General features: G+C 47.7%; 1 protein-coding gene across 1 annotated transcript in view; it reads left to right on the forward strand.

Annotated features, from left to right (window-relative positions):
- The first annotated feature begins 246 nt into the window (after window positions 1–246).
- Window positions 247–24,172, forward strand: part of SREBF2 (sterol regulatory element binding transcription factor 2) — a 57,959-nt gene continuing 34,033 nt past the window's right edge. Inside the window, exon 1 of the mRNA XM_019961897.2 lies at window positions 247–522. Coding sequence (XP_019817456.2) covers window positions 435–522 — 88 coding nt within the window. The 5' untranslated portion in view covers window positions 247–434. The remainder of the gene's footprint in view (window positions 523–24,172) is intronic.

Here is a 24,172-nt window from a genome sequence, read left to right on the forward strand (position 1 = left end):
ATCACGGGAGTAAAGGAGGTTGGTCTGAGGACCCGGGGGACTCGCTCTTCGTATTCGCTTAAGAGCCGCCAGAGGTGGGGCCTCGCTATGCAAATCCGAGCTGCTGATCGTCGACGCGCCATCACCCCACGCGCCGGCCCGCGCGCCGATTGGCCACGACCAGCCTGGTCCCATTGACAACAAACAAGGGGGCGCCCGGCCCGGGGGGCGGGGCCACGGAGGGCGCGGGCTGGGGGCGGGGCAGCGCCGCCCCGCCCCCGTCCCGCGCGGCGCAAACATGGCGGCGGCTGGCACCGGCCGCTGAGGCGGTAACCGGGTGGGGGCTGTTGGGTGTCATGGGCGGCGACGGCGGCACCGCCCCCGCGTCTCCCTGAGCGGGACGGCAGAGGAGGCGTGGGGCGCGGGGGAGGTGGTCTTCTGCGCCGAGCCGGGCGATGGACGGAAGCGGCGAACTGGGCGGTCTGGAGACCATGGAGACGCTGACGGAGCTGGGCGATGAGCTGACCCTGGGGGACATTGACGGTGAGTGGTGGGGTGGGGTGGGTGGGAGAGCGGGGGGCGGGGGGCGCGCGCGGGGAGGAAGGGGTTACGGCGGCGCGCGCGGGTGCGCGTGCGCCCACCTTCTCCTCACACACAGCCCGCCACCGGCCAGCCCCGTCTCACGCGGGAGGAACCGGCGCGCGCGGTCGCCGCGGCCGTCCGCAACCCTTCCGGGCGCTGCGGGCTTCAGCCCCGCCCGGCGGCTGGGCTCCGGCAGGCCGCGCGGGAGCTGCTGCGGGGGGCGCCTCGTGTCCGGAAGCCCAGCGAGGGTCGCGGGGTCGGCGAGGGGCGGGGGGGCCTGAAGGGAGCGGCCAGCGGAGAGCGCGCGGCCGCTGCCTCCTTCGCGCGGCGTCCGAGGTCCCGCTCTGCTTGCTCGCCCAAGCGGCTCCGTCGCACCTGTCACTCCCCACCGGGCCGCGTGGGCGGCTCTGGGAGATTCCCGGGGCCGGGCCCCTAGGCTCCGCGTCCTCCCCCTCCGTGGTCTTTCCGGGGTTGAACCGCGGCCGAATTCTCCCGGCACTTGGGAAAACTTTGGGGGGCAGCGAGAAGCTTAGTCGCTGATGAAGCGAGCGGTGGCGGCGGAGTGTTGGACGCATCTCCCCGCGATAGAGACCCGGGCGCTCCTGCTGTCGCGCTGCAAAGAGAGTTGAGCCGCAGGAATTTTGAGTTGTGCTCTCCCCGACCCCCTCGGGGACAGGTTGGGGAGTCGGGTGGCCTTTGTTCCGGCCACTTTCACAGCGGAGTGGAAGAGCTGTAGGAGCCCAGGGGATCATTTTGTGATCACGGAATCCAAAGTTTGGAGGTCAGAGACTTGCCCAAGGTCACCCAAGCTGGTTACAGAACACAGTTACTGGGTCAGTGTTGCCGTCGCTGCTAACATCAGTCTTTTCACCTGATCTTTGGGGGTGAGAGGTCCAATGAGTGGATAAGTCGTCCTAGTAATAATAATAACTCCCAGCAGAAGGCAATGGCACCCCACTCCAGTACTCTTGCCTGGAAAATCCCATGGACAGAGGAGCCTGGTAGGCTGCAGTCCATGGGGTCTCGAAGAGTCGGACACGACTGAGCGACTTCACTTAAACTTTTTACTTTCATGCATTGGAGAAGGAAATGGCAACGCACTCCAGTGTTGTTGCCTGGAGAATCCCTGGGACGGGGGAAGCCTGGTGGGCTGTCGTCTATGGGGTCGCACAGAGTCGGACACGACTGAAGTGACTTAGAAGCAGCAGCAGCAGTTGGGCTCTTCTGATAGTCTAGGCCCTACTTACTTATATTGTTTCACTGGTTCCTCATTACAATCCCTGAAGTAGATATTCTTACTGCTCCGGTTTTATAGGGGACCTAAGTCAGATATGTTAACTTGTCTCAAGTCACTCCCTCTAGATTCTCCAGAACCCATGCTCTTAATCAGTCAGTGACTCAGATGCATTGTGCTTTCCAGTTTACAAAGTGCTTTCTTGTGCCAGGATCTTACTACAGCCTTACAGGCAGGTATGAAGTCTTCATCTCATTATACAGATGAAGAAACCGAGGCAGCAGAAGATTCTCTTCCAGGGGAAGAGACAGTGGCAGCAGCTAAATGAAGAGGATCCATTTCTCATTTTGCTTCTGTAACAACCCTGTGGCCTGACCTTGTTTTCCTATTTTGGTCATCCAGGCAGTGTGGTAAGACTCTTAAACGAAGCCCTAAATCTAACCACAGACTTTTTTTGTTGGATGCTCCCAAATACAGAGATGTGTTGACAAATGGAGGGAGGGAGGTTCTTGGAACTTAACAAGGACAGCTAACATGTTGTGAGCACTTGTGTGCCAGGCACCGTGTTAAGCAGTTAGTATGCATCAATGTTCTCAATCCTTAACAAGTTCCATCAGGTAGAGACTGCTTGTTATACTAGATTCATCCCTTTTTTATAAATCCTGAAACTGAGGCTCAAGGCAGTTGATTAACTTACCCATAAGGCATACACAGCCAGTAAGGAATATGTCTGTAACTGCCTACCAACAGCCTCACACAAAGAAATTTGTGTGGATTTTGCATTCCCGTTCGGAAACTGATCCCTGTTTGTTTTCATTTATAAATTTATAATGTGTTAAAGTGTGCTTGTGTGCATGCTAAGTCACTTCAGTCGTGTCTGACTCTGCGACTCTATGGACTATATAGCCTGCCAGGCTCCTCTGTCCATGGGATTTTTCCAGGCAAGAATACTGGAGTGGGTGGCCATGCTCTTCTCCAGGGGATCTTCCGGACCAAGGGATCAAACCCACATTTCCTGTGTTTCCTGGATTGCAGGCAGATTCTTTACTGCTGAACCACTGGGGAAGTGCACTGTGTTGAAGTACCTGGTGGTTAAGTAGTAACCTTACACCTATAGATGATTGAGTAAAATGAACATTCTGGAAACTCCCACAGTGGTTAAGTGGCTTCACAGGGCTCCATGTTAGATTTGGGATAAAGTGGTTCCCTGTCTTCATTGGTCAACAAGTATTCACATGTCAGCTGTAGTGTCTGAGCTATAGGGAACATAGGAAGATAGGATTTTATGGCTTTGTGGAGCTTGAGATGAATGATAATAAAACTGTAGTGTGTGTGTGTTATATGCATGCACGCTCAGTTCTGTCCAACTCTTTGCGACCCCTTGGACTATAGCCCGCAGGGTTCCTCTGTCCATGGAATTCTCTAGGCAAGAATACTGGAGTAGATTGCCATTTCCTCCTCCAGCGGATCTTCCCGACCCAGGGATTGAACCTGCATCTCCTTTGTCTCCTGCATTGTCAGACAGACTCTTTACCACTGGTAAGCATACTGAGTATGCTTTACCTGGTAAGCATACTGAGTATAGAATAGCTCAGTTATAGAGGGCAGTTAGTGAAAGTCAGTGAGTGTGGATGGAGCTTGGTAAATACTGGCTTACCAGGAAGACCACACCGAAGAGATGGCCCTGCACTCAGGTCTTAGAGCAAAGTTGAGCGGGCTGAAGACTGGTGGTCTGCAGATATCCTTGAATACTCACCCATACACCCCCTCCAGAACATCAACCCTATGAGGGCCAGGACCTTTGTTTTGTTTCCTTCGCCTAGAATTAAATATTTGTGGAATGTTTGAATGAGTCCAAGGACTTTGAGCTAGGCAGGAGTAGGATAATTAATATTAGGCTCAGCCCTTGGTGTTGAATCAGATCAGGGCTAGATGCTTCTGGGAGCCAGTCAGCTGAAGAAGAGACTCTGTGGGTATGAACACATATATTTTTTTTGTTTCTGTGTGGTGGGGGAGAGAGGGTTTCTACCACCTAGAAAACTCATTCCTGCCTCAAGGAGATAGTCATCTGGGTGAGTGATGACAATCCTAAGAGAGTGACGGGATGGGGAGAGGAAGTAGCCATTGTACAAGGTGCTGGACATGACGAGACTTGGCCTCAGTGAAACTTGGTCCTGAAGACAGAGCAGAGGTGGAATTTAAGTTCCCATTTAGGCTTTGATGTAGGGCATTGGGAGGGTTCAGAAGGTAGCAGGAAGAGCTGGTTTGGGGAGATGATGAAAATTTGTCTTTAAATGGACTGAAATTGAGGCACTAGTAGGAAACGGGAGACAGATACTCAGGAGAAGGTCAAAACTGGGGGTGGAGATTAAAGACTAGTCACTCAGATTGGTGAGTTGAGGACACAGGTGAGAGGAAAAGGTGGAACCAGACAGGCGAGGAAAGTGTAATAACCTAAGGGGAAGTGAGCTTTTTGAGGAACAATGGATGATGGAGACAGGGCTGCAGAAGACAGCAAGGATTACGAGGCTCTGAAAGGACTCGTGGGATTTGGCAATTAGGAGATCCACTGGAGGAAGCGATTGGGTGAAGTGGTCCAAGGCTAGGTAAACAGAGTCAGGAGGGCAAGTAGGGGCAGCGGTTCTCAGTGGAGAAACTTTTCAGTGAGCTAATTTACATTCTCCCCTTGTGAATTGGCCTCTTCTGGACATTTCACATGAATGGAATCATACACTGAGTGGCCTTCTTCACTTAGCATAATGTTGCAGTTCATCTGTTGCACCAGTGTTCCCTTATATGGATACTCCGTGTTTTATCGGTTCATCACTTGTTAGACATTTAACTTGTTTCCACATTTTGGCTATTATAAATTAAGCTGCTGTGAGCATTCATGTACAGATTTTTCTGTGGGCATGTTTTCTTTTCTCTCGGGTAGATCCTCTCCGGTTTTTGTCGCTCTTTGTTTTTTCCTAGGGTTTATCATAGCCCCATTTATTCACTTGCTTACTTTCCGTGTTCCCATAACTAAGGTGGCCCTAAATCTTATGACAGGAGCTCAGTTTGGCGGTCGGTTCTTTTCATTCTCCTTGTTGATATCTCTTCTGAAACTTCCCCTCTTTTTGCTGTGTCTGATGGTTGTTCTAGGTCTATTGTTCCTCGTTTATACGGGGACTACCCTTGACTATCACCTGGGGTCAGGGACATGTTGAAGCCCTTATTCCCTTGTTTTGTGTGTGTGTGTGTGTGTGTGTGTGTGTTTCTCCCTTGATTTGATGGAGCACATCCTCCAGTAGCTTACTAAGAAAGAATACATTAGAAGTAAATCTGGGGGGACCTTACCTCTCTAAAAATATCTTTATTCTAACCTCTCTGATTTGATAGTTTGGGTGAATTTAGAATTTCAGGTTGAAGGCATTGCCTCGTTGTTTGCTAGCTTTCAGTAGTTGGGTATCTGATACTGTTTTGACTCCTACCCTCTGTGTGTGACCTGTTTTCCCTGGAAGTTTGTGGGCTCTTGTCTTTATCCCTGGTGCTCTGAACTCCACAAGGATGTCCGCTAATGTGACTGCGTGGTCGGTCTGTGCCTGCTCGGTGGGCTCTGAAGGGCTCACAGAGTCAGATACCTGCCTGCATGCAGTCCCCCTGCTGGTCACCTAGCCTGCCCTCCTGTCTGCTGAGAAACCTGTGGTTCCTGAGCCTTTGGGTGGCACTGTCTCTTGGGCCTCTCCTGGCTTCTCCCAGCAGACAGTTCTGTCTTGGGCAGAGTCCCTGGACACTACCTGGCACTAAAGAAGCACTCTGTAAAGGTGTGTCTAACGAGGAGAGGAAGGCACTTCAGCTTCAAGGTGTTGGGTGGGCCCCTAGCCTGTGTGTCCACGTCACTGGGAAGGCTGGAGTGGCCAGCCTGGTGTGGGGGAGGAGGTGAGGAGAGGGGTAGAAACTGACTCCATGTCTCTCCAGTGAGTCATGCTTCGGAAAAACTGCTCAGTGAGGTGGAGCCTCGATCTACCTCTTACCCCATTTTCAAGATGTAAGCTTTGTCTTGACCCTGAAGTATATATCACTGGTGCTAGTGTCTGGGTTGAAAGAGCTGCTGTTGCTCTTAGCTTGTTTATTTTCTATGAGTTTTTAGCTCCTGGTCTCATCCAGTTCCATTTCCTGGGATACATCTTCTGGGCTTGCTCACACCTCCGAGCCAGTCTCTGGGTTTCCCCTCCTTCCTGGGTCTGTTTGGTCTCGCCCTTGACAAACATTGTTACACTCACACCCGGGCCTATGGCCCAGTGTTCTGAGCACTGCCTGCCTCTCAGTCTTTTCTGTCATCCTCATACTCAGCCCAGGCTTGGCTTTTTTTTTTTTAAGTAAATTTTTGCTTCTATATTGAATAGATCTTTTCTTTCCTCAATTACATAATTAAAAAAGGAACTTCTTAAGCGACTTTATTCAAACAGTGCCCCCTGAATATCAAATTGTCTCTCCTGCTGGGTTTGTGTATGAACTTTATATTAAAGTGCACATGAAACATTATAGCATTTTCACTTATGGATTGCTGTAGGTGGAGACAGTTGAGGTGTAATTGTCACAGTGTCCAGTGTAATTCATCTGAGGCGGCAAACGCCTGTTCAGGTCCCTGTGGAACATTTTCATCATTTGCAGTTTCATTAGCGTAAGCATTGTTGCCCTGAACACAGCTCGTTTGGTGTGTGTTTCTCATCAAGGACTCTTCAAGTCAAGAGCTGGGTGATAGCTCTTACACACTGCCAGCTGTAGCCCTTTCATTAAAAAAACCTTTTTCAATATGATAAATTACTGTGGTGATTGGAACTTACCACTTGGAAAATATTTTTTTAATGATACATTCATGAAGCAAGATAAAAAATATGAAAGGGGTGCTATGGAAAGTCTTGCCCCGAGCCCTGTCATCATCTACTTAGGGTCCACACCCCCCAGGTTATTCATTTTTTCATTTCCTTTACATCCTTCAAAACTTAAGGCAGATAGAAGCAAATAGCATGTATGGATTTTCACTTTGCTCCCCTTTTGAGTTTTCACAAATAGCTCGCATGCTGTAAGTTTTGTTTTTCTGCCGATGTTGATGTTAGAGATCTTCCCAGTCTTCTTCACTGCTGCATGGTTCTCCATCCTCTGTCGGTGGGATTCTCCAGGCATGAATCCTGGATTGGGTCACTGGTTCTTCCCCAGGGAATCTTCCCAACCCAGGGATTAAACCCGGATCCCCAGTGTCTCCTGCATTGGCAGGCAGTCTCTTTACCACTGAGCCACTTGAGAAGCCCGTGTGCAGGTATAGGTGCAGGATGAGTGACTAGAGGTGGGTGCTGGCTCCAGGTGGGGTGGTGAGAGCTACATCACAGATGCTGCCAGAGTCAAAAGAGAGAAGCATACGAAAGGAAGGGGCAGGAAGTAACATTCTCTTCTGACTCCTCTGTGGTTTCGATAGGTCCTGTCCAGTGCTCTCCACGATGGATGGACCAGTTTACTCCCCCGCCACAGTGGAGGAGAGGGCCTGTCCTCCTTAGCTTCCAGCTAGAGTTTGAAACTCTGGCCCCTTTATCCTGCCTGTCTCTATGCCAGTTTAGGGCTGATGCCACCCAGCCACCCACAATGCACAGATAACAGGCTCCTTCGTCCTGGCCTCCTGGTTCCTCATTTGCCTTTCCTGTACTTGAGACCACTGGACAGTCAGTGAGCAGCCACCAGCTTCCTGAGCAGTCCCTTCCTGTGCTTCTGATGTCCCCTTTGCTTGCCCAGAGCCCTAGTGGTTGCGACTCTCTTACTCCTCTGCTGCACTTGGTTTCTTGCAGTGATCCTTCGTCAGGTTGGCTTGCTCTCCGTACGTTTAGACTTGCTCTAAAGGTGCAGCAGTTCCTTATTTTCAGCCCTCCTCTGCCTTGGGGGACTTGATAAATGACTTCTTGTTTTACGCTGTTTCATCGGGGCTCTCTTCTGTCTAAGTTCCCTTTTCTTCAGTGTCTTGGTGGCAGCCCTGTCTTCTGCCAAAAGTCTGTGAATCCTCTGTCCTTGCATAAAAGTTCTTCGGGACTCTGTATTCCTATAGTGTTCTTCATTCTAATTCTCTTATGACTACTTTTCACCAAAATCTGCAGATATTTTAGGAAATGCCCTTTGGTTATGAATAGCCTCACCTCTCACAGTACTTTCCTTTGAACTGTTAAAAGTCAATGGGGGTTGTTTATCTGAGCTAGATGGGTGGATTTTCTGTGATTATTTGTTGGGCAGGACTGAAATAGACATGCAATAGCTATTTCCCATCGTGTGATTCTTCCTAAGATGTACACCATCTTTGATAATGAATATGGGACCATTTCCTCTTGATCCTACAGATGTACTGTCATTTATCCTGAGGCGCATCGGTTCTCTAGGTAAATGTGACTGTCTTATTCTTTATTAATTATTGACTCTCTCTGCAGCCGCCACTTCTTTTCCATCCTTCATCAGGTTTTGAAATCACACTGTAGGCAGCATCCACTGTGTGCCCAGCACAGCGTCTGGATAGCTCTGCAGTCGGGACCCTTTGAGAGGGCCTGTGTTGTGCTGGGCTCTGGGTATAGCCCTGGCAGGGTGAGCAAGGTCCCTGCCTTCACTCGGTGTGTGTGGCCTTTTACCTACACTGTCTTTGCTTTTAATTCTTTCTCCAGTTGCATGGTATGTTACAGATGAAGACACTGAGGCCCAGATCAGAGCTAGTAAGTTGTAAAAGGGTGACCTCAGTCCAACTCCAAAACCCATGTACTTTTCCTCCCCTGCATGCCAAGCCCCCATCTGATGTAGAGGGCTTCAGAGTTGTGAATACAAGGCGGGTGGTGGGCTGGGGCTGGAGAGACCAGCCTCCTCTGCGCAGGTTTCCCTTCAGTCCACATGTGTTTATCAGGAAGGGTCTGCCCTGTGCTGGATGTTTCAAGTGACTTCCCTGGATCCCACAGCACTTCTCTTAAGCCTTCTGTCCTGCTGCAGAGCAGGGACTGGGGCTGTCTGCGTCTCAGGTGCTCTGAGACTTGCCTGAAGCTACAGCACATGCACGGAAGAGGGCAGGGAGTCTAACATTCTCTTCAATTCTTATCTGAGAGTGAACGAGGAGCTACAAGTTGCAAGTGGACTCTTAGGACCAAGGGCCCTTTTTTTAGAATACAGTTTTGAAATGTTTATTCTTTCCTTTTGAAAGGGCTTCTGTAGGTGTGGTGTGCGGACACGAGCAGTTACAGAACAAGGTCAAGTGTTCCATTTCTGGACCACAAGCCTCACGGGTTAAACTTTGTTGACATGATGGAATTTTTTAAAGAATAGCAGGATCCCAGAGCGAGGCCTCAAAGGAAGGCTCTCTGGGGAAACCTGTTTAGAAACTAATCCTCAACCATTGAACGGCTTGGAAGCTGGAAAACAGAGCTCTTTCTGCATCTCTCAGGCCTTCGGAATTGCTAATGAACACATGTCTAAACGTCCCTTATAATGTGGCTTCTGCATCTGTCCTGTGGAACTGGTCTGCTGGGTTCAGGGACTAGACTGGATCAGTGATGAAATTCCGGCTGCTGAACCAGGTGTGGAACTGCCTTGTTAAACTGGAGTCTTCTTGGCTCAGGCCCTCATCGTCCCATAGCAACTCATGGAAATACTGCTTCTTCCTAAGTGTAAACGTCCCTGCGAGGCCTAACACGTTACAAAAATCCCTCTGATACATTTGTCTTCCTGACAGTGCTGGGAGGTACTTGATTTTATTCCCATTTTGCATATGAAGACGTAGAGACAGATAAAATGATTTGCCCAAGGTTTACTGTGCTGATGAAGTGGCATTAGGAGTGAACTTGGGCCTTCTGACGTGAGCTCGTACTCTTCCCTACCCTGTGGGAATGAGGTGGGAGATGCCCTGACTCCGGAAGCCTGTCTGGGGACCCCTGTTCTCGTCAGAAGTTGTTTTAAATTTTTTAAATTTAATTTAAGAAATTTGTTCATTCCAGTTCCGCATGAGTATCCACTATGTTCCTGGCTCAGTGCTATGTATCTGTGCTCTGTGCTGGGTCCCACACAAGCTAGCATATTGTTAGACTCAGGTATTAGAGATGAATGAAAAAGTCTGAACTGTCAGGGAGCTGACATCTAAGCAGCCTGTCACAATACAGAGCAAAATGCAACAGAGGCCAGAACAGAGGAACAAAGTCCCAAGTTTTTGAAACACTAAGGAAGGGGAGTAGGAAAATCTTCACGGAGACTGGCGTTTGAGCTGAGTTGTGAAGGATGAGTGAATAGTATTTTAGAAAGGAGAATTTGGAAAGGCAGGGTGTTGGGAATAATTTGACGTGTTTGGGAATATGTTATTCCTTGTGGCCAGAACACTGTGTGGGACCGAGGGTCTCAAACTTTAATGTGCTTAAGAGGCCCACCAGGGTACACCCCCAAAGATTCCAGTGTGGAAGGTAAGATCTGGGGTAGAGTCCAGGAGGGGCACCGGCCAGGGGAGCAGGCATAGTAGTGTCCCAGGCTGAGCGGACAGCCGCTTTGTAAGGCTTGACCACCGCGCTCGGGTGATTTGCAGGTGTCCTCTTGATAGCTGTGTTTTGTGGCCTTCCTCAAACTTAGTTTTGATCAGGTCCCTCTCCTGCTGTGCTGTCAGTTGGCAGGCTTGGTGATGAGCCACAGAAGCTGGCTTTGAGTAGCTCGAGTAGAAAAGGAGTTTATTGGCAGGATAGTGTGTGGACTGATCAGAAAAGCAGGAGAGCCAGACCAGGAACACGAGCCAGAGCCAAGGGCAGCTTGGCAGCAGAGTCCTGCTAAGAAGAGGCCAGAGCAGCCTGTTTAGGACCCGCTGCCTCGGTGGCCTCTGCTTGTCCCCGCTTCCTAGAGTCACGTTCCTGGTGGCAGCATGCATTCATCAGAGCCGCCTGGCAGGAAACCTTAATGCTGAGACCACCCAGCATGGGTTCTCCAGAAGGAAGATCAGGGTGCATGGGAGGTTCAGCTGGAAGGACGGCAGACAGAGCAGGAATGGCAGATGTCCGTGGTGCTTTCTGTGCCACTCCAGGCAGCTTCCGTGAGGCCTTCACAGCTCAAGTGCAGGCAGCTCCGTCTCTCCACTCTGTTCCACGTGCTCTGCGGAAGCTCCTTCCAGAACATTTCTTGGTGCTGTGCTTTTGCTCATACCATTCCCTTTGTCTGCAGCACCTACCCATGCCTCTCTCTAAGTCACAAACGTCTCTTCACTCTTCAAGGCTCTGCTTTCCCTGCCTGCCAGGACGAGTCAGCCCTTTCTCTGCCTTCTGACAGCCCTTCCTCTGTGAGGCACCTGTCTGTTCACCCTTGTCACAGTTTCTGGGGTTGGTTGGGTTTCTTTCCTGTGAGGTTGCTGGGTGGGAAGGGAACCGGCACTTTGGAGTCTGTGCTATATGCAGGTTCCCCGAGCTCCCAGCACCGCAGTGCACAGTGGGTATGAACATGCTGGGTGGTGATTTGTAGCAGGGGTTAGTAACCTGCTTTGGAAGTATTATTTTTGTCCTTAGTCTGAGGGAGATTTGGGGGTGTGGTAATGATTTGGGGAAGGGTAGGTTGGTGAGTCACTGAGGTCTTTCACTTTTGCCTGAATGACTTTTTTAAAATTAATTTTTCTTGGAGTATAGTTGCTTTACTGAGTGGTTTAAGGACTGGGAAAGGTGGAGATCCCCAGCTTTGGAACTTTGCCCCCCAGGAGGACAGTTAGGTGGAAGGAGTGGCTTTTGCCAGACTTTGTGGACACTCGGTTACCTGGCACTATGCAGCGCCAGCCCCTGGAACAGGCTTGTGCAGGGGCGTTCCTGAGCGTCTTCATCTCTGCCTGTTGTTCAACTTTCAGTCTCTTTGTTGCAGGAGAGTGAGAGAGACACCAGAGAGATGCAGGGTGGGAGCAGATGAAGGGTCAGGAGATGCAGGACACCCGGGATGACACCCTTTTCCTTCCTGAGCTGGGGATGTTTGTTCCCATTAGAGAACGAGGCTGTCTGGTGACATCCACACAGTAACAGAAGCAAAGCATCTGTCCAGGGTGGTGGCTGAGAACTTGACTCTTCAGTCCCAGCGCCGTCACCTGCTGACTGAGTGACGCTGGACAAGTTACTTAACCTCTCTGTGCCTAGTATTCCTTGTGTGTGAAGTGGAGGTGATGAAGGCACCTACCTCAAAGTGTCATGGAAATTAAGTGATGAAATCCATGTCAAGTGCTTAACGTAATTGTTAACATGTGGTAAGAGCTCAGGAAATGTCAACAACTGCTATACTGCTTTTATTATTACTGCTAGTCATTGGCTTGAGTTTTCTCTTAATTGTTGTTCTCAAAATCTGTTCTTGATCTGTTTCTAAAAGCATGCATTTCAAAGGAATAAAGAAACAAGATGGACAGCCTATCAAATGTGAATGGTCAACAGATCTGATGCCTCTAATGTGGTCTTGGTAAGACCTGGGTTCCCAGCTGGGACCCAGGGTGAGGCTCTCCCATGGGTGGGGACAGTCACTGCGAGGTGGGACAGTCCCAGGGGTGGAGGGCTCCTGAGAGGAAGGCCCCCTAGCATGCTTGTTGGAGTGACGTCTGGAGCAGGATGGAGCCTTCGTGAACTTACCTGCCTAAGACCCCTCATTGGACTTGGGCTTATTTCTTCCTGTGTAACGACCCCCACCACCATCACCACTTTCAAGCACTCTGTGCCAGACACTGTTCTAAGTGCTGTGCATATATTAACTCATTTGAAAGAGTGCTTAAAGCTGCCTCCCAGGGTGATTTGAATCGTATGCCATGATAAGTGGAAGTTTGCAAGGCGTTAAAAGCAGACACAACTGGGTGACACTGCTGATGAAGTTCTTTTCTAGTAAAAAGAGAAAATCACATTTAACCTTTGTCTCTAAATGCTCACACACAAGCATGGGATGAATTGCAGTAAAAACAACAGAAGCTTTTTAGGAAATGTACTCCTACAGGGTCCTCTTGCGTCACGCGCCTTTATCATCCCAGCACACGGCACCTGGCCCTGGCAGGTGTTCACACGGGGTTTCTCCGCCAGAACATGTGCCTCTTGATGTGTTCAGTTTTGTGTCTGGCACACTGTAGGCTCAGTTAATGTATGTTGAATGCAGGTCTTAAGGGTTGTGTCTTTATTGGTTTGTTCTTTATTTGAAGAAAGAGGGGTGTTCTGGAAAGGAGCATCTTGTCAAGGCAGAAGGTCTCATCTGGAGAAAGTTTTAATACTTTGGGAGGAAAGTATGCTGGCAAAATACAGTCAGGCAAAAATCTCTCTCATCTGCTCCCCCTTGAGTCAGTTACATGTGTGTTACCCTGAGATGGATCTTCTTTCATTAACATTGAACTTAGTATTGGGGGTCATGAGATGGGTTACATTAAGTGCCCCCCCTCCACCCACACCCAGATTCCCCAGACTTTATTGTCGCTCCAGGTCCATCTTGCATCTTTCTCCCAGGTTGTAAAATCCAAGAAATGTTTGTTTTGTGGGGGGAAATAGAGTGCATGGAAGAGATATGCAGACCTCAATACGGATATAAATTCAGATCTTGTAGCTTGTATGAAGGGCTTGAGCAAATAGTTTAACTTCCCTGAACCTCATCTTCATGACCTGTAAAGTAGAATAGCAATACTAGCACCTGGGTTTGTGTGAAGTAGTACGTAGGTATTAGTGACAGCTATTATTATGTGTCCACATGGAATCAATAGGAAGTGAATTTAATTTCAGTCATAACCACCTTCTCTGCATTTGAATAAAATGTAAATATGATTTCTAGTTAGAAAATAAGTTTATTAGCTTTGTCACTGAGTTGTTGCTTTTAAACATCAATAGTGTGACTACTGGCTTTTATTCAAAGGTTAAATTGGAAGCTAAGCTACAAATAACCCTTTTTCAAATGTTAGGTTGAAAAAGAAACTATGAAAAAGTCAAAAGACATTTTAGTATGTGCTGATCATATCCCTATATATTAATATATATCCATTGGAATTTGGATTGTTCCTATATTTATAAGTAGGGAAACTGAGTCTTGGAGAGATCAATTAATTTCCCGGAGGCAGCACAATTACATTATGAGAGTTCCAACCAGCCTTCTGATTTGTCACACAGAAAGCTGTGTTTGAATTTAAACTTGGGAATCCCCATTCTCTTTGGCCTTCCAGGTAATTCTTGGTTTAACTTTTCAACATCCTGCTTTTCTTTTTTAATATGATTGTTTGCCACGCTCCCTTCACACAACCCCTAAGAGATAGGTGGCCTGTTTCCCAGTTTTCATACATAACTGGAACTTTCCTTTGGGGACTTCCCTGGTGGTTCCAGTGGTTAAGACTCTACATTTCCACTGCAAGGCATACAGTTTCAATCCCTGGTCAGGAAACTAAGCCCTCATGCTGTGTGGCACAGCCAAAAATTTAAAAAAAAAAAAACAAAACTTCCCTTTAATCAATTTTCAGAAATCTCTTCCTCTGTTGATGAAGTTACCCTAACTTTTGTTTTAGCTGTTTTGATATTCTCTCAAGTCAGAACTCAGCCCTAAGTCTTTGCTCAGAATGATTCTTAGTGAGCATATGGTGTCTGGGGACTCTGGGCAAGCCAGTAGCCCCCTATACAAACCAGAGTGAGCAGGGCTGAGGTGCAGGGCTCCCCTTCCTAGAGCATTGCTGGATTGCTGGCTGTAGCTTTTCCTTCTTTAAGAAGGAGAGAGACCAAGTTCATTACCATGAGCTGCAGACCCCTTCAGGATTTGGTCCTGACCACCTGCCCAGCCTGGTGCCCTCCCGCTGCCCACCATGCAGCTCCAGGCCTCCAAGCCGTGGCTTGCAAGATTCCCTGGGCCTAGAATTCCCCCGGCATCCTGGTCAGCCTTCATTCCAGCTTCTTGAGGAAGCTGCTCGACCAGCTGGAGTCAGTGATTTTATCACATCCCCTGTGTTGTCCTCACCTGCTGTGACTGTCGCCACCAGATCTGTCACTCTCACTAACTCCTTGAGGTCGAGGGGTGTTTTTTCTGCGCCAGCACGCAGTGGGTGTTCAACACATTTAAAATCTTGCATTTATATACCTACTTCACCAAAAGTGGAAGCTTTGTGGAAATTACAGAAATTTGTCCAGATTTTCCTGGGTAACCCAAATTTCAAAAATATCTTGTCCCATCGTGAGGCGGTGTCCCTTCCACTTTTGGTTCAGAAAGCGTGTTTGCTGTTTTTATAGAGTGCATGAAGGTTGCATGTGAGGGCATCTCAGTGAGTTGATACCAAGTCGTTTAAGTACCAGAGCGCTGAGTGCCTAGAGAGGCCCAGGGAGTGGAAGGTTTTGTCTAGGTGCTTGTGGAGCACAAGATCTAAGGAAAGTATTAAAAAATAGGTCTTACTGGATGTAATATGACAAAAGAAACTTTTTAATGTTTGAAGCATACTCTTATACCAGTATATCATTAGTATGTAGTGAAGATTTATGAAGATTACTGAGGAAAACAGCAGGATGACAAAGGTGGATTCAAGGAGAATGCAAGAAACTGATACTCACATAATAGGAAAGAAGTAAGATTGCAAATTCAGATATATAACCGGCTAATGTCCTGCAGGGCAATAAAGACAAAGCTTTCAAGGTTATCTTTTTCACCAGACAAGTCATTTGCTACTTGTTTATTTTCTACATGAACATCTCATGTTACAGAATGTGTACCTGATGAATAGTAAAGAGGAAGTCAGACCACTCTGTGTTTCTGGAGCGCGTCAGATGACCTTTAGGTAGACAGGTAGGACTTTTAGAGACGCTGTACTTCCCCCCCCGGCCCCCGGCCCCCGGCTCCCTCTTATTTTCAAGTTTTGGACAAATTTTTTTTTTTTTTAAACAAATCACAGTTGGGTTCAGGAGTTAAAAGATGGCTAGACCTGAGGTAGAAAAGTGTCCTTGGTGAAAGAAATTGTAGGTCGTTTTGAAATGGAATTGTGCAATTAAAAGGAAGAAGGCTGTAACAAGTAGAAAGGGTGAGGCAGGTGATCGCATTCAGAGAAAGAGCCCCTCCTCCCCACCAAAGGCTTGTGCTGACAAGGAAGGGAGTGGGTGGATGATGAGCTAAAGTGAGTGGAAATGAAATCCCTTGAAGTCGGAGGGAGCCATTGGTGGGAAGCTATGAAACTCCTGTTTGAGAAGTTTGATTTGCTTTGAAAGATTGTTGGCCCAACAAGGTACTCAAGACGATTGTCACCAGGTGGAAGCTGCGGTTGAAATCAAGGCAAGAGGGAGGGAAGAGATAACCCTGTGATACTGTGGAAGGTGACCTGCCAGGAATTCATAGCGAACTCACCGCAGAGGAAAGAAGAAGAAAAGAGCAACTGAAGGTAGAGCCGCAGGTCACTGTCTTTCGATTGGAACTCAAGAGCTGGCTCAGGTTCTGTTGGCCCAGAGACAACGGCACCGGTCAGCTGAGCTGGGTCCTCTGGGGCTGCCCCTGATGCCCACCCTGGGCAGGTGGCGAGAGAGCCAGGGCAGACCAGAGGCCGTCCGAGAACGACTTGGTTTCCCTTTGTCTTTTCTTTCTTAATTTTTCAATGTATTATTTGATTATGTAATACTTGATACGTGCAGAGGAGTGTGTGACACATTTGTGTGTGTTATGAAACACAAGCATTTGAGAACCTCCACCTCCCCACCTAATTTTCCTCTGTGGTTTCTTTGCCAGTAAAGAGTTCACTCATCCCTCACTTAAAATATAGGATACCTGAGTTACCCGCTTGTCATCCTGTGTCATTCGGCACCTCCTCCAGCCTCCCTCTCCCCAGGACTGTGACCCAGGATTCCCCTGAAGTGCATGATTCTACCCCTGTGCTCTGAGCTTCTTAGCAAATAAATGTGTCTCCCGGTGTTTGAGTGGATCGATTTTTTTTTTTTTTTTTTAGTTGAGCAATCTCTAGAATAATTTTATCTGTAGAGCTGCTGTAGCATATAATTTCAAAGAATATCTTGAGGATATTTCATTTCTTGAGTACTTATTTTCAAGAAATTTCATAAGTGGTCACATTTTCTATGGAAATATTGACTCCAAGTCACTAGATTTGGAGGGTACTTGTTGTCAGATCATACATTTACACAAAATAATAGTGTACAAATAAAACAAACCTTATTAAATTTCTCTAACAGTCCTGATATTCCCTTGGGTGGGGCAGGGGGCTCATTCCACTAGTTGTCATCTCTCAATTATTCTAGTTTAAACTCTCAATTTTTCACAATTCAGTCTCTTTTTTTTTCCCACCTCCCTTTGGGTCTTCTTAAATGCTACATCAAGGAAAGAGTTCTGTGGCATATGACCCAAATCCTTAGAGACTCTATTCTTGAATTATTAGTGGGTTTTGCCATGGGTGACTTGTCTCTTCTGATTCCTGGACCGGTATTTGTTGAGGTGCAACTGGACCTGCCTTGCTTTCTGAATTGTCTTTCAGGGTCTAATTGTTGGCCCCTGCCGTAGAGCACATTCAGGCTTCCTTATCACATGTTCAAGTCACTGCCACACATCTGTGAAACACAGGGGAATTTTGGCATTCTCCAGAAAACAGAAGATCTTCAGATTTACCTTGTGCAACTGCTGTTTTTCCAGTGCACATTTGATAAGACACCATGGATACAGGAGGCTTTTAGAGAAATGCCCTGCCCTTATTGCTGCACCTGTAAGATAGACCCCACTCATCCTTCTCCTGCTGTTATCAGATTCTCTGATAACTATGTGTGCTCAGTCTCTTAATCGTGTCTGACTCTTTGCAACCCCATGGACTGTAGCCTGCCAGGCTCCTCTTTCCATGGAATTTTCCAGGCAAGAATACTGGAGTATTGCCATTCCTTACTCCAGAGTGCATCGATTTTTAAGGCAGCAGTTTGCCTGTTGTAGCTGTCCCTCTGTTCCTTCTGGTCCTGTTTGCATTTCAGGGCTTCCATGTTGAGGGGAGTGGTTGACAGCGCAGCTCCTTTACTGCTCCTCCAGGTGACCTGAATGGGGATAACGGATGTTTCAGGTCCTGAGAAAGCAGGGGTGGTCACAAATAGCAAAATGGTGAACAAATGAAAAGTCGCGTTACCACTAACCCTCAGGTTTGATATGGATCTACATTGGACTTTTTTTTTTTTTTTTTTTTTAAGATTCTTTAATTAGGAAAAAAATCCTAGGAGGGGAGACAGGTTCATCAACTTGAAAGCGGGATATGTTTTGGGGATTAGATTTTGTGTTTACCTGCCTCTCCCCCACTGGTTATGGTCTCTCTCGTTCCACACACATCACACACCATGCTTCTGTGTTCTCAAGTCTGTTGGGCAGGTCTAATGTGAAAGATGAACAAAAGTAAGTGAAGAAGGTTTAGGTCAGTATCCTTATGATGTTGGGGATGAGGAACAGAAACCAGGTAATTTTACTACACAGGATTAAAATTGTTCTGCTGTAATGCAGCGTACATGTTACTGAAAAGTACTGCACTATGCAGAATTACACAGTAAAAATCACAGAGCTTATGGGGAAAGTGGGGTTAGGTTCTCAACACTCAGAAACTTCATAGGAGACCAGAAAATACAGAGAAAAAATAAATAGGCTTTCTGAAAAAAAAAGATAGGTACAAAGTACCATGTATAAAATAAACGAACTACAAGGATATATTTATTTATTGTACGGCACAGGAACAATAGCCAATATTTTATAATAACCTTAAATAGAGTATATATAATTTATAAAGATCTTGAATCACTGTGTTGTAAAACTGAAACTAACATTTTGTTAATCAACTATAGCCCAATAAAAAAATTCAAATTTAAGTGCTAAAAATAAATAAGATAGCAACCCCTAAAACAGTTTTACAGATGTTAAGTGGCTTGGAAATACAGCACTCTACCTTGAAAAAGACCTGAGGTTTGCTTGTGGAAGTGGGTGTTGGAAAGTTAATAGCTCATGAGTTACTGTGAAGTGATAGAAGAAGGGCTATCTGAAGTCCAGTGGAAATTCTGACCCCAAATGTGGATGGTTATAGCTCATAATACATGCAAGTGACCTGACGAAGCTGGTAGATGTTTGAGGTATGTGCATTTTTTGTTTTCCTGTGTGGCTTATTTCAGCTGGGTGTGGTTTTATGCATTTTTTAGTGTTTCTTTAATGCATAAGTAAACACAAAATTTATGCCCAAATTATTCCCTAATATATCCAGTTCATCGGAAAAAAATCTGAATTTTCCAAAAATAAAGTCAAAGCAAAACTATCAGAAACTGCTACGTATAACATGTACTAGTGAGTACTGAGTGCTGGGCGCTGTGCTGTAGGTTCTGTGTGAGCTATCTCCCAACAGCGTGACAAGCTCAGCACGCTTGTTAGCCGCATTCCATAGGTGAGAAGACTGTGACTCAGAGAGGTAAACTTACTCAGGTTACAGGGCTAGGACAAGGTGACTCTCATGACTGTGCCATTCTCTTTCCTGAGCAAAAACGAATAAGCCAGCAAAGTGGGGCAAATGCTTAAGAAGAGCAAAATCCATAATATATGAAAGTTTTTCAAATCAGTAAAAAGAGACAAATAGCCCAGTAGAAAAATGAACAAAGGTCAAGAGCAGGCAGTTTGCAAAGAAGGGATACAAATGGCCAGTGAAATGAGGGGAATGACATTTAACCTCAGTGGCACCCCACTCCAGCACCCTTGCCTGGAAAATCCCATGGATGGAGGAGCCTGATAGGCCACAGTCCATGGGGTCTCGAAGAGTCGGACATGACTGATCGATTTCACTTTCACTTTTCACTTTCATGCATTGGCGAAGGAAATGGCAACCCACTCCAGCGTTCTTGCCTGGAGAATCCCAGGGACGGGAGAGCCTGGTGGGCTGCCGTCTATGGGGTCGCACAGAGTCAGACACGACTGAAGCGACTTAGCAGCAGCAGCAATACTTATTCATTCAGTCAGAACAATTAGCTGTTTTTTTCCCACTATCAAATGGACAGAAATAAATGTGGGAAAACACTGGCAGGAATATAGATTGTTATAACCTTTCTGAAGTATATATAGAATACATGTCTGTTGACCCAGCCATCTAATTTCTAGAACTTTATCCTAAGGAAATAAATAATCAGATAAGTGGGAAAAGATCCTTGTTCAAGATTTTTGTAAGAGTTGTTCATCATACCAAAAAGATGAACGCATTCATTCATCATCACCAGGTGATTAACCAGGTGGTTGAATCCTGGTCCCTTAATGCACTGTAATACGATGCAGAAGAGCACACCACAAGGCAGTGTGAATGCAGGACTCAGAAAGGATGACACTCTGTCCGTAGTGGTTGACACTACATACTCTTCGTGTTTTATTAAGCGAAAGAAACAGGGACAAAATAGCATCTCCCCAGTGTGATCCCATTTTTGTAAAACCATCCCATATGTGTGCATGCTTGTGTTTGCAAGCAAACCTTGAATGGGAAGAAGTGTGGAAAGATACACATCAAAACATTGACGGTAGATGTCTCTGGGTGATGGAATTGCTGGATGACTTTTTTTTTTTTTTTTTAATTTTTTTCTAAATTTTTCTGTAGTGAATATTTTACTTTTATGGTTTAAAAAAGAAAATTATTTTAAAACATTGTCTAGGGACTTCCCTGGCAGCCCAGAGGTTAAGACTTCACCTTCCCGTGCAGGGGGTGCAGGTTGGACTCCTGGTCAGAGAGCTATCCCACATGCCTCATGCCAAAAAACCAAAATATAAAGCAGAAGCAACATTGTAACAAATTCAATAAAGACTTTAAAAATTGTCCACATCTAAAAAAAAAATCTTTAAGAAAACATTGTCTAACCCAAGATCCATAATAAATACAAAATATAAGAATAAATGACCTTTGTAAAACAGTTCTAGCACCTAACAGGGCTCAGTAACAAACACCCACAGAAAGGATTTTTGACCAGCTGCAGTAATGGAAACGACATTACCCCGTTTGGAGCTTCAGATTCTTTATTTCTGACTGAAATTAATCTGATTGGATTTCAGGTTACCTCATTCTCAGGGCTTCCCTGGGGGCTCAGATAAAGCGTCTGCCTGGAATGCGGGAGACCCGGGTTCGATCCCTGGGTCGGGAAGATCCCCTGGAGAAGGAAATGGCAACCCACTCCAGTACTCTTGCCTGGAGAATCCCATGGAGGGAGGAGCCTGGGTGGGCTACAGTCCATGGGGTCGCAAAGAGTCAGACACAACTGAGCGACTTCACTCTCACTTTCATTCTCAGGTAGATGCCACTGGACCGAGCCAGACACAGTGGCTTATGTTACCTCCGGGTCCCAGGCCCTGTAAGGTACACGTGAACTTGGGATCTCTTTGGATGAAACCTGGGACTGTCATGCACAGGTGACAGCCGAAGCCTCTAATTTTGGTTACGTGATCAGAACCCACATGTAGTTTCTTAGGGCCCAGCTTACTTTATCAGGCAACTTGAATCTTAGTTTATGAAGCAGCTAAACACAGGAGGGTAGCTTGGTGGGGAAGGTGACTGACAGGAGCGCCCCTCCACCCCACCCAGTGAGCTGGGCTTTGCAGGCCTCAGGCGGTGGCCCAGCTCCAAGGAGGCCCGTGTCTGGTCCTCCATGTCTCGCCCAACTGCTTTTTCAAAGCTCCATAAAAATACCCAGACTTCCCAGTGGCTCGGTGGGAAAGAATCCACCTGCCAGTGCAGGAGACACGGATTTGATCCCTGGCCTGGGAAGATCCCACTAAGCCCGTGAGCCACAGCTATTGAGCCTGTGCTCCGCAATAAGAGAAGCCACTGCTGTGAGAAGCCCATGCACCGCCACTAGAGAAAAGCCCACACAGCAAAGAAGACCCAGCACAGCCAAAAAGAAAGAGAATTATTTAAACAGAAAACAACAAACTGCCTTCTCTTAGGCCTCCCTTTTCCAGGTTTCATGGCTCTTTGTGGACACGGGAGCCTGCGTGACCATGGCACACGAGTGATGGGAACAGGGAAGCACCAGGAGATGCGAGGCGCTCCCAGGGAGTACCCTGAGGTACAGAGCAGATCTGCGCCTGCACGGCCTCCCCTCTGTCACTGCAGCCAGCTGGGTCCAGAGAGGCCCAGCGGGCCTGCTGCAGCAGTGGCTCCCAGAGCCTCTTCCTTACTTCTTCCTTCAAGTGCTCAATCTCAACAGCCCCTCTGTGCCCCTCAGCCCAGTGCCTGTCTGCCTGGCTGGAGATAGCTCTGCTGGAGCTCATCATGTGTGGGTTGAAAAGGATTTTTTTTTTTTTTTAATTTAAGCAGTCACATTCCATCTGCCAACACACCCTGCTTTGTAAGCTAAGCTGTGTGGCCTCTGCACGTGACTTTTCCCCAGCCAGCCCAAGTGTCCCCCCACAAAACTTTCTGGAGAGCATTCGACAGGGAAGTGGAGCCAAGCACCCGTGGACTAGGGCTTCAGAGGCCCCACTGACAGGGATCTTTGTAAGGGTCAGCCTCTCACCAAGCACTTTGCATACATTATCTTATTAGTCCTCACCACAGAGAAGCCAAGTCTTCCTGAGGCAGCCTCTTGTGAGGAAACAGGGATGTGGAAAGAAGTGACTTGCCCATGTTCACACAGTGGATTAGATTCGAGATCCACTTGGTGCCAAAGCCTGTGCCCGTCTGCCCTCCCGCCTCTTTTGCCCTCCTTCCCTTTCCATGGATTAGGGCAGTTAGTGGGGGAGCAAGAGTCTTACGGCTCACAAAGTAGCCCTCTGTGTTGATTCCCCAGTGGGGAGATCTTACGGGAAGGCTCAACAAATTATTAGGTTTCTCTTAATCACTGTCTTAAAGCATTTTAAGAAATTGTGCTTGGAACGTGTCAGCACTGAATTGTTTTGTTTGAATTTTGTGCTAATTTGAGGATATTGCTCAATAATCACATATGACAAATTGGAATTCGTTGGTGCAAGTTACAGTTATCTGTGGCATTCTGCCCACTCCTCCCTCCCACTGGTGACGGGCTGAGTCGGGACGGAGCTGAGTGTCGAGGTGTTGGTAAATAATGCCACTGTGTAGTCATTTAATCTTGTGAGGTGCTGTTTTTCCAGCAGGTTGAACTGACTGAACACAAAAATGTGCTGAACTGCTAGGTCACTCTAGAAACCCCTGGGTAGCTTTCTACTTGCCTAACGTAAGACTCCTCATAGCCCAGATTCACACACGCATGATGAGCACACGCACACACACCCAGTTAGAGACCTGGGAAGGACTTGGGGTGGAGGTTTGGAGAATGATTAGAGAGAGTGCTTAGGGGCCTTTGTTTTTCTTTCTTCTTTGTGTGACCAGATCAGAGCATCCTGCCACCTTGAGGGTTTGAGAGGAGGGTGCCACAGTTTAGGAACAAGCAGTAGCTTCTTGGGAATATATTGGAAAGGAAAAGGGAGAGGATGTGAACTGGGTAGAGGATTGTAGATCTGAAAATACCTTGGACACAGCTGAGGCCCCAGAGTCCCAGTGGGAAGCAGCCCTGTGGGGAGGGAAGGAGTCATGAGAGATGAGCTGTTGGTCGTGGATTAAGTTTGGTTTGGGTAAACCTTTGGGAGGACGAACCAGGAGAAGAGGCCCTGGAAGCAGGCTTGCGGCCCTCAGGGCTGGGAATTTAGGGTCCCGGGTACTTAAGAGCACAATCTAGAAGAGGGGCACAGTCTCCAGTGGACACATGCCCTTGGCCCCACAGGCTCCTTGCACAAAGGAAAGGGGCACAGCTAGGGGAGTCCAGGGCCCGGGTTGTTCTGCCCTGACCTTCTGACGGTGCAGTGGAAGAACTCGAAGGTGGGAGGCCAAGAACTGGTACTAATCTTTGCTGTGCCCTGATGCGCTGTGTGACCTTGGCTTGGTGATTGCCCTGTTCTCAACCTTGCGTAAGATCTTTCCTTTGGGGCCATCACCTTCATCATCCTTTCGGGTTCCATTGCCCAGGATGGAGGGAAGGCCCAGAGCCTGCCTGTGGTGAGGAGAGTCAGGTCTGGCCGACTCCTGCTTTGCCATGGGGAGCAGTGCTGGCCAGGACTGGAGGTGGCCTCACAGTGCAAGGCTGCTGAGCCCCAAAGACTTAAGGCGGCGACTCCCCCAACTGTAATATGAGGCCAGCAGCCCCCTCCAAAGGCAGCACTCACCCAGCACAGAGGCGGCTCCTGTTAGACCTGATGCAGACAATGAGGAAAGCAGGCAGGGCAAGCCTGGAGATGGTGCGGAGGGAGAACAGGAGCCACGTGAAGTCCTGTCCCGCTCACCCATGGTCGGCCATGTTGTCCCCATTGAGCCCCCACGCGTGAGAGAGGTCACCCGTCTCTGCCCTGGTCTTGGGAAAGCTGTTGGGTTTTCTCACGCCTTAGTTGTTCAGCTGCTAAGTCATGTCCCCGTTTTCG

Source organism: Bos indicus, chromosome 5, assembly GCF_029378745.1.
Source record: "Bos indicus isolate NIAB-ARS_2022 breed Sahiwal x Tharparkar chromosome 5, NIAB-ARS_B.indTharparkar_mat_pri_1.0, whole genome shotgun sequence".
Classification (NCBI taxonomy): Eukaryota; Metazoa; Chordata; class Mammalia; order Artiodactyla; family Bovidae; genus Bos; species Bos indicus.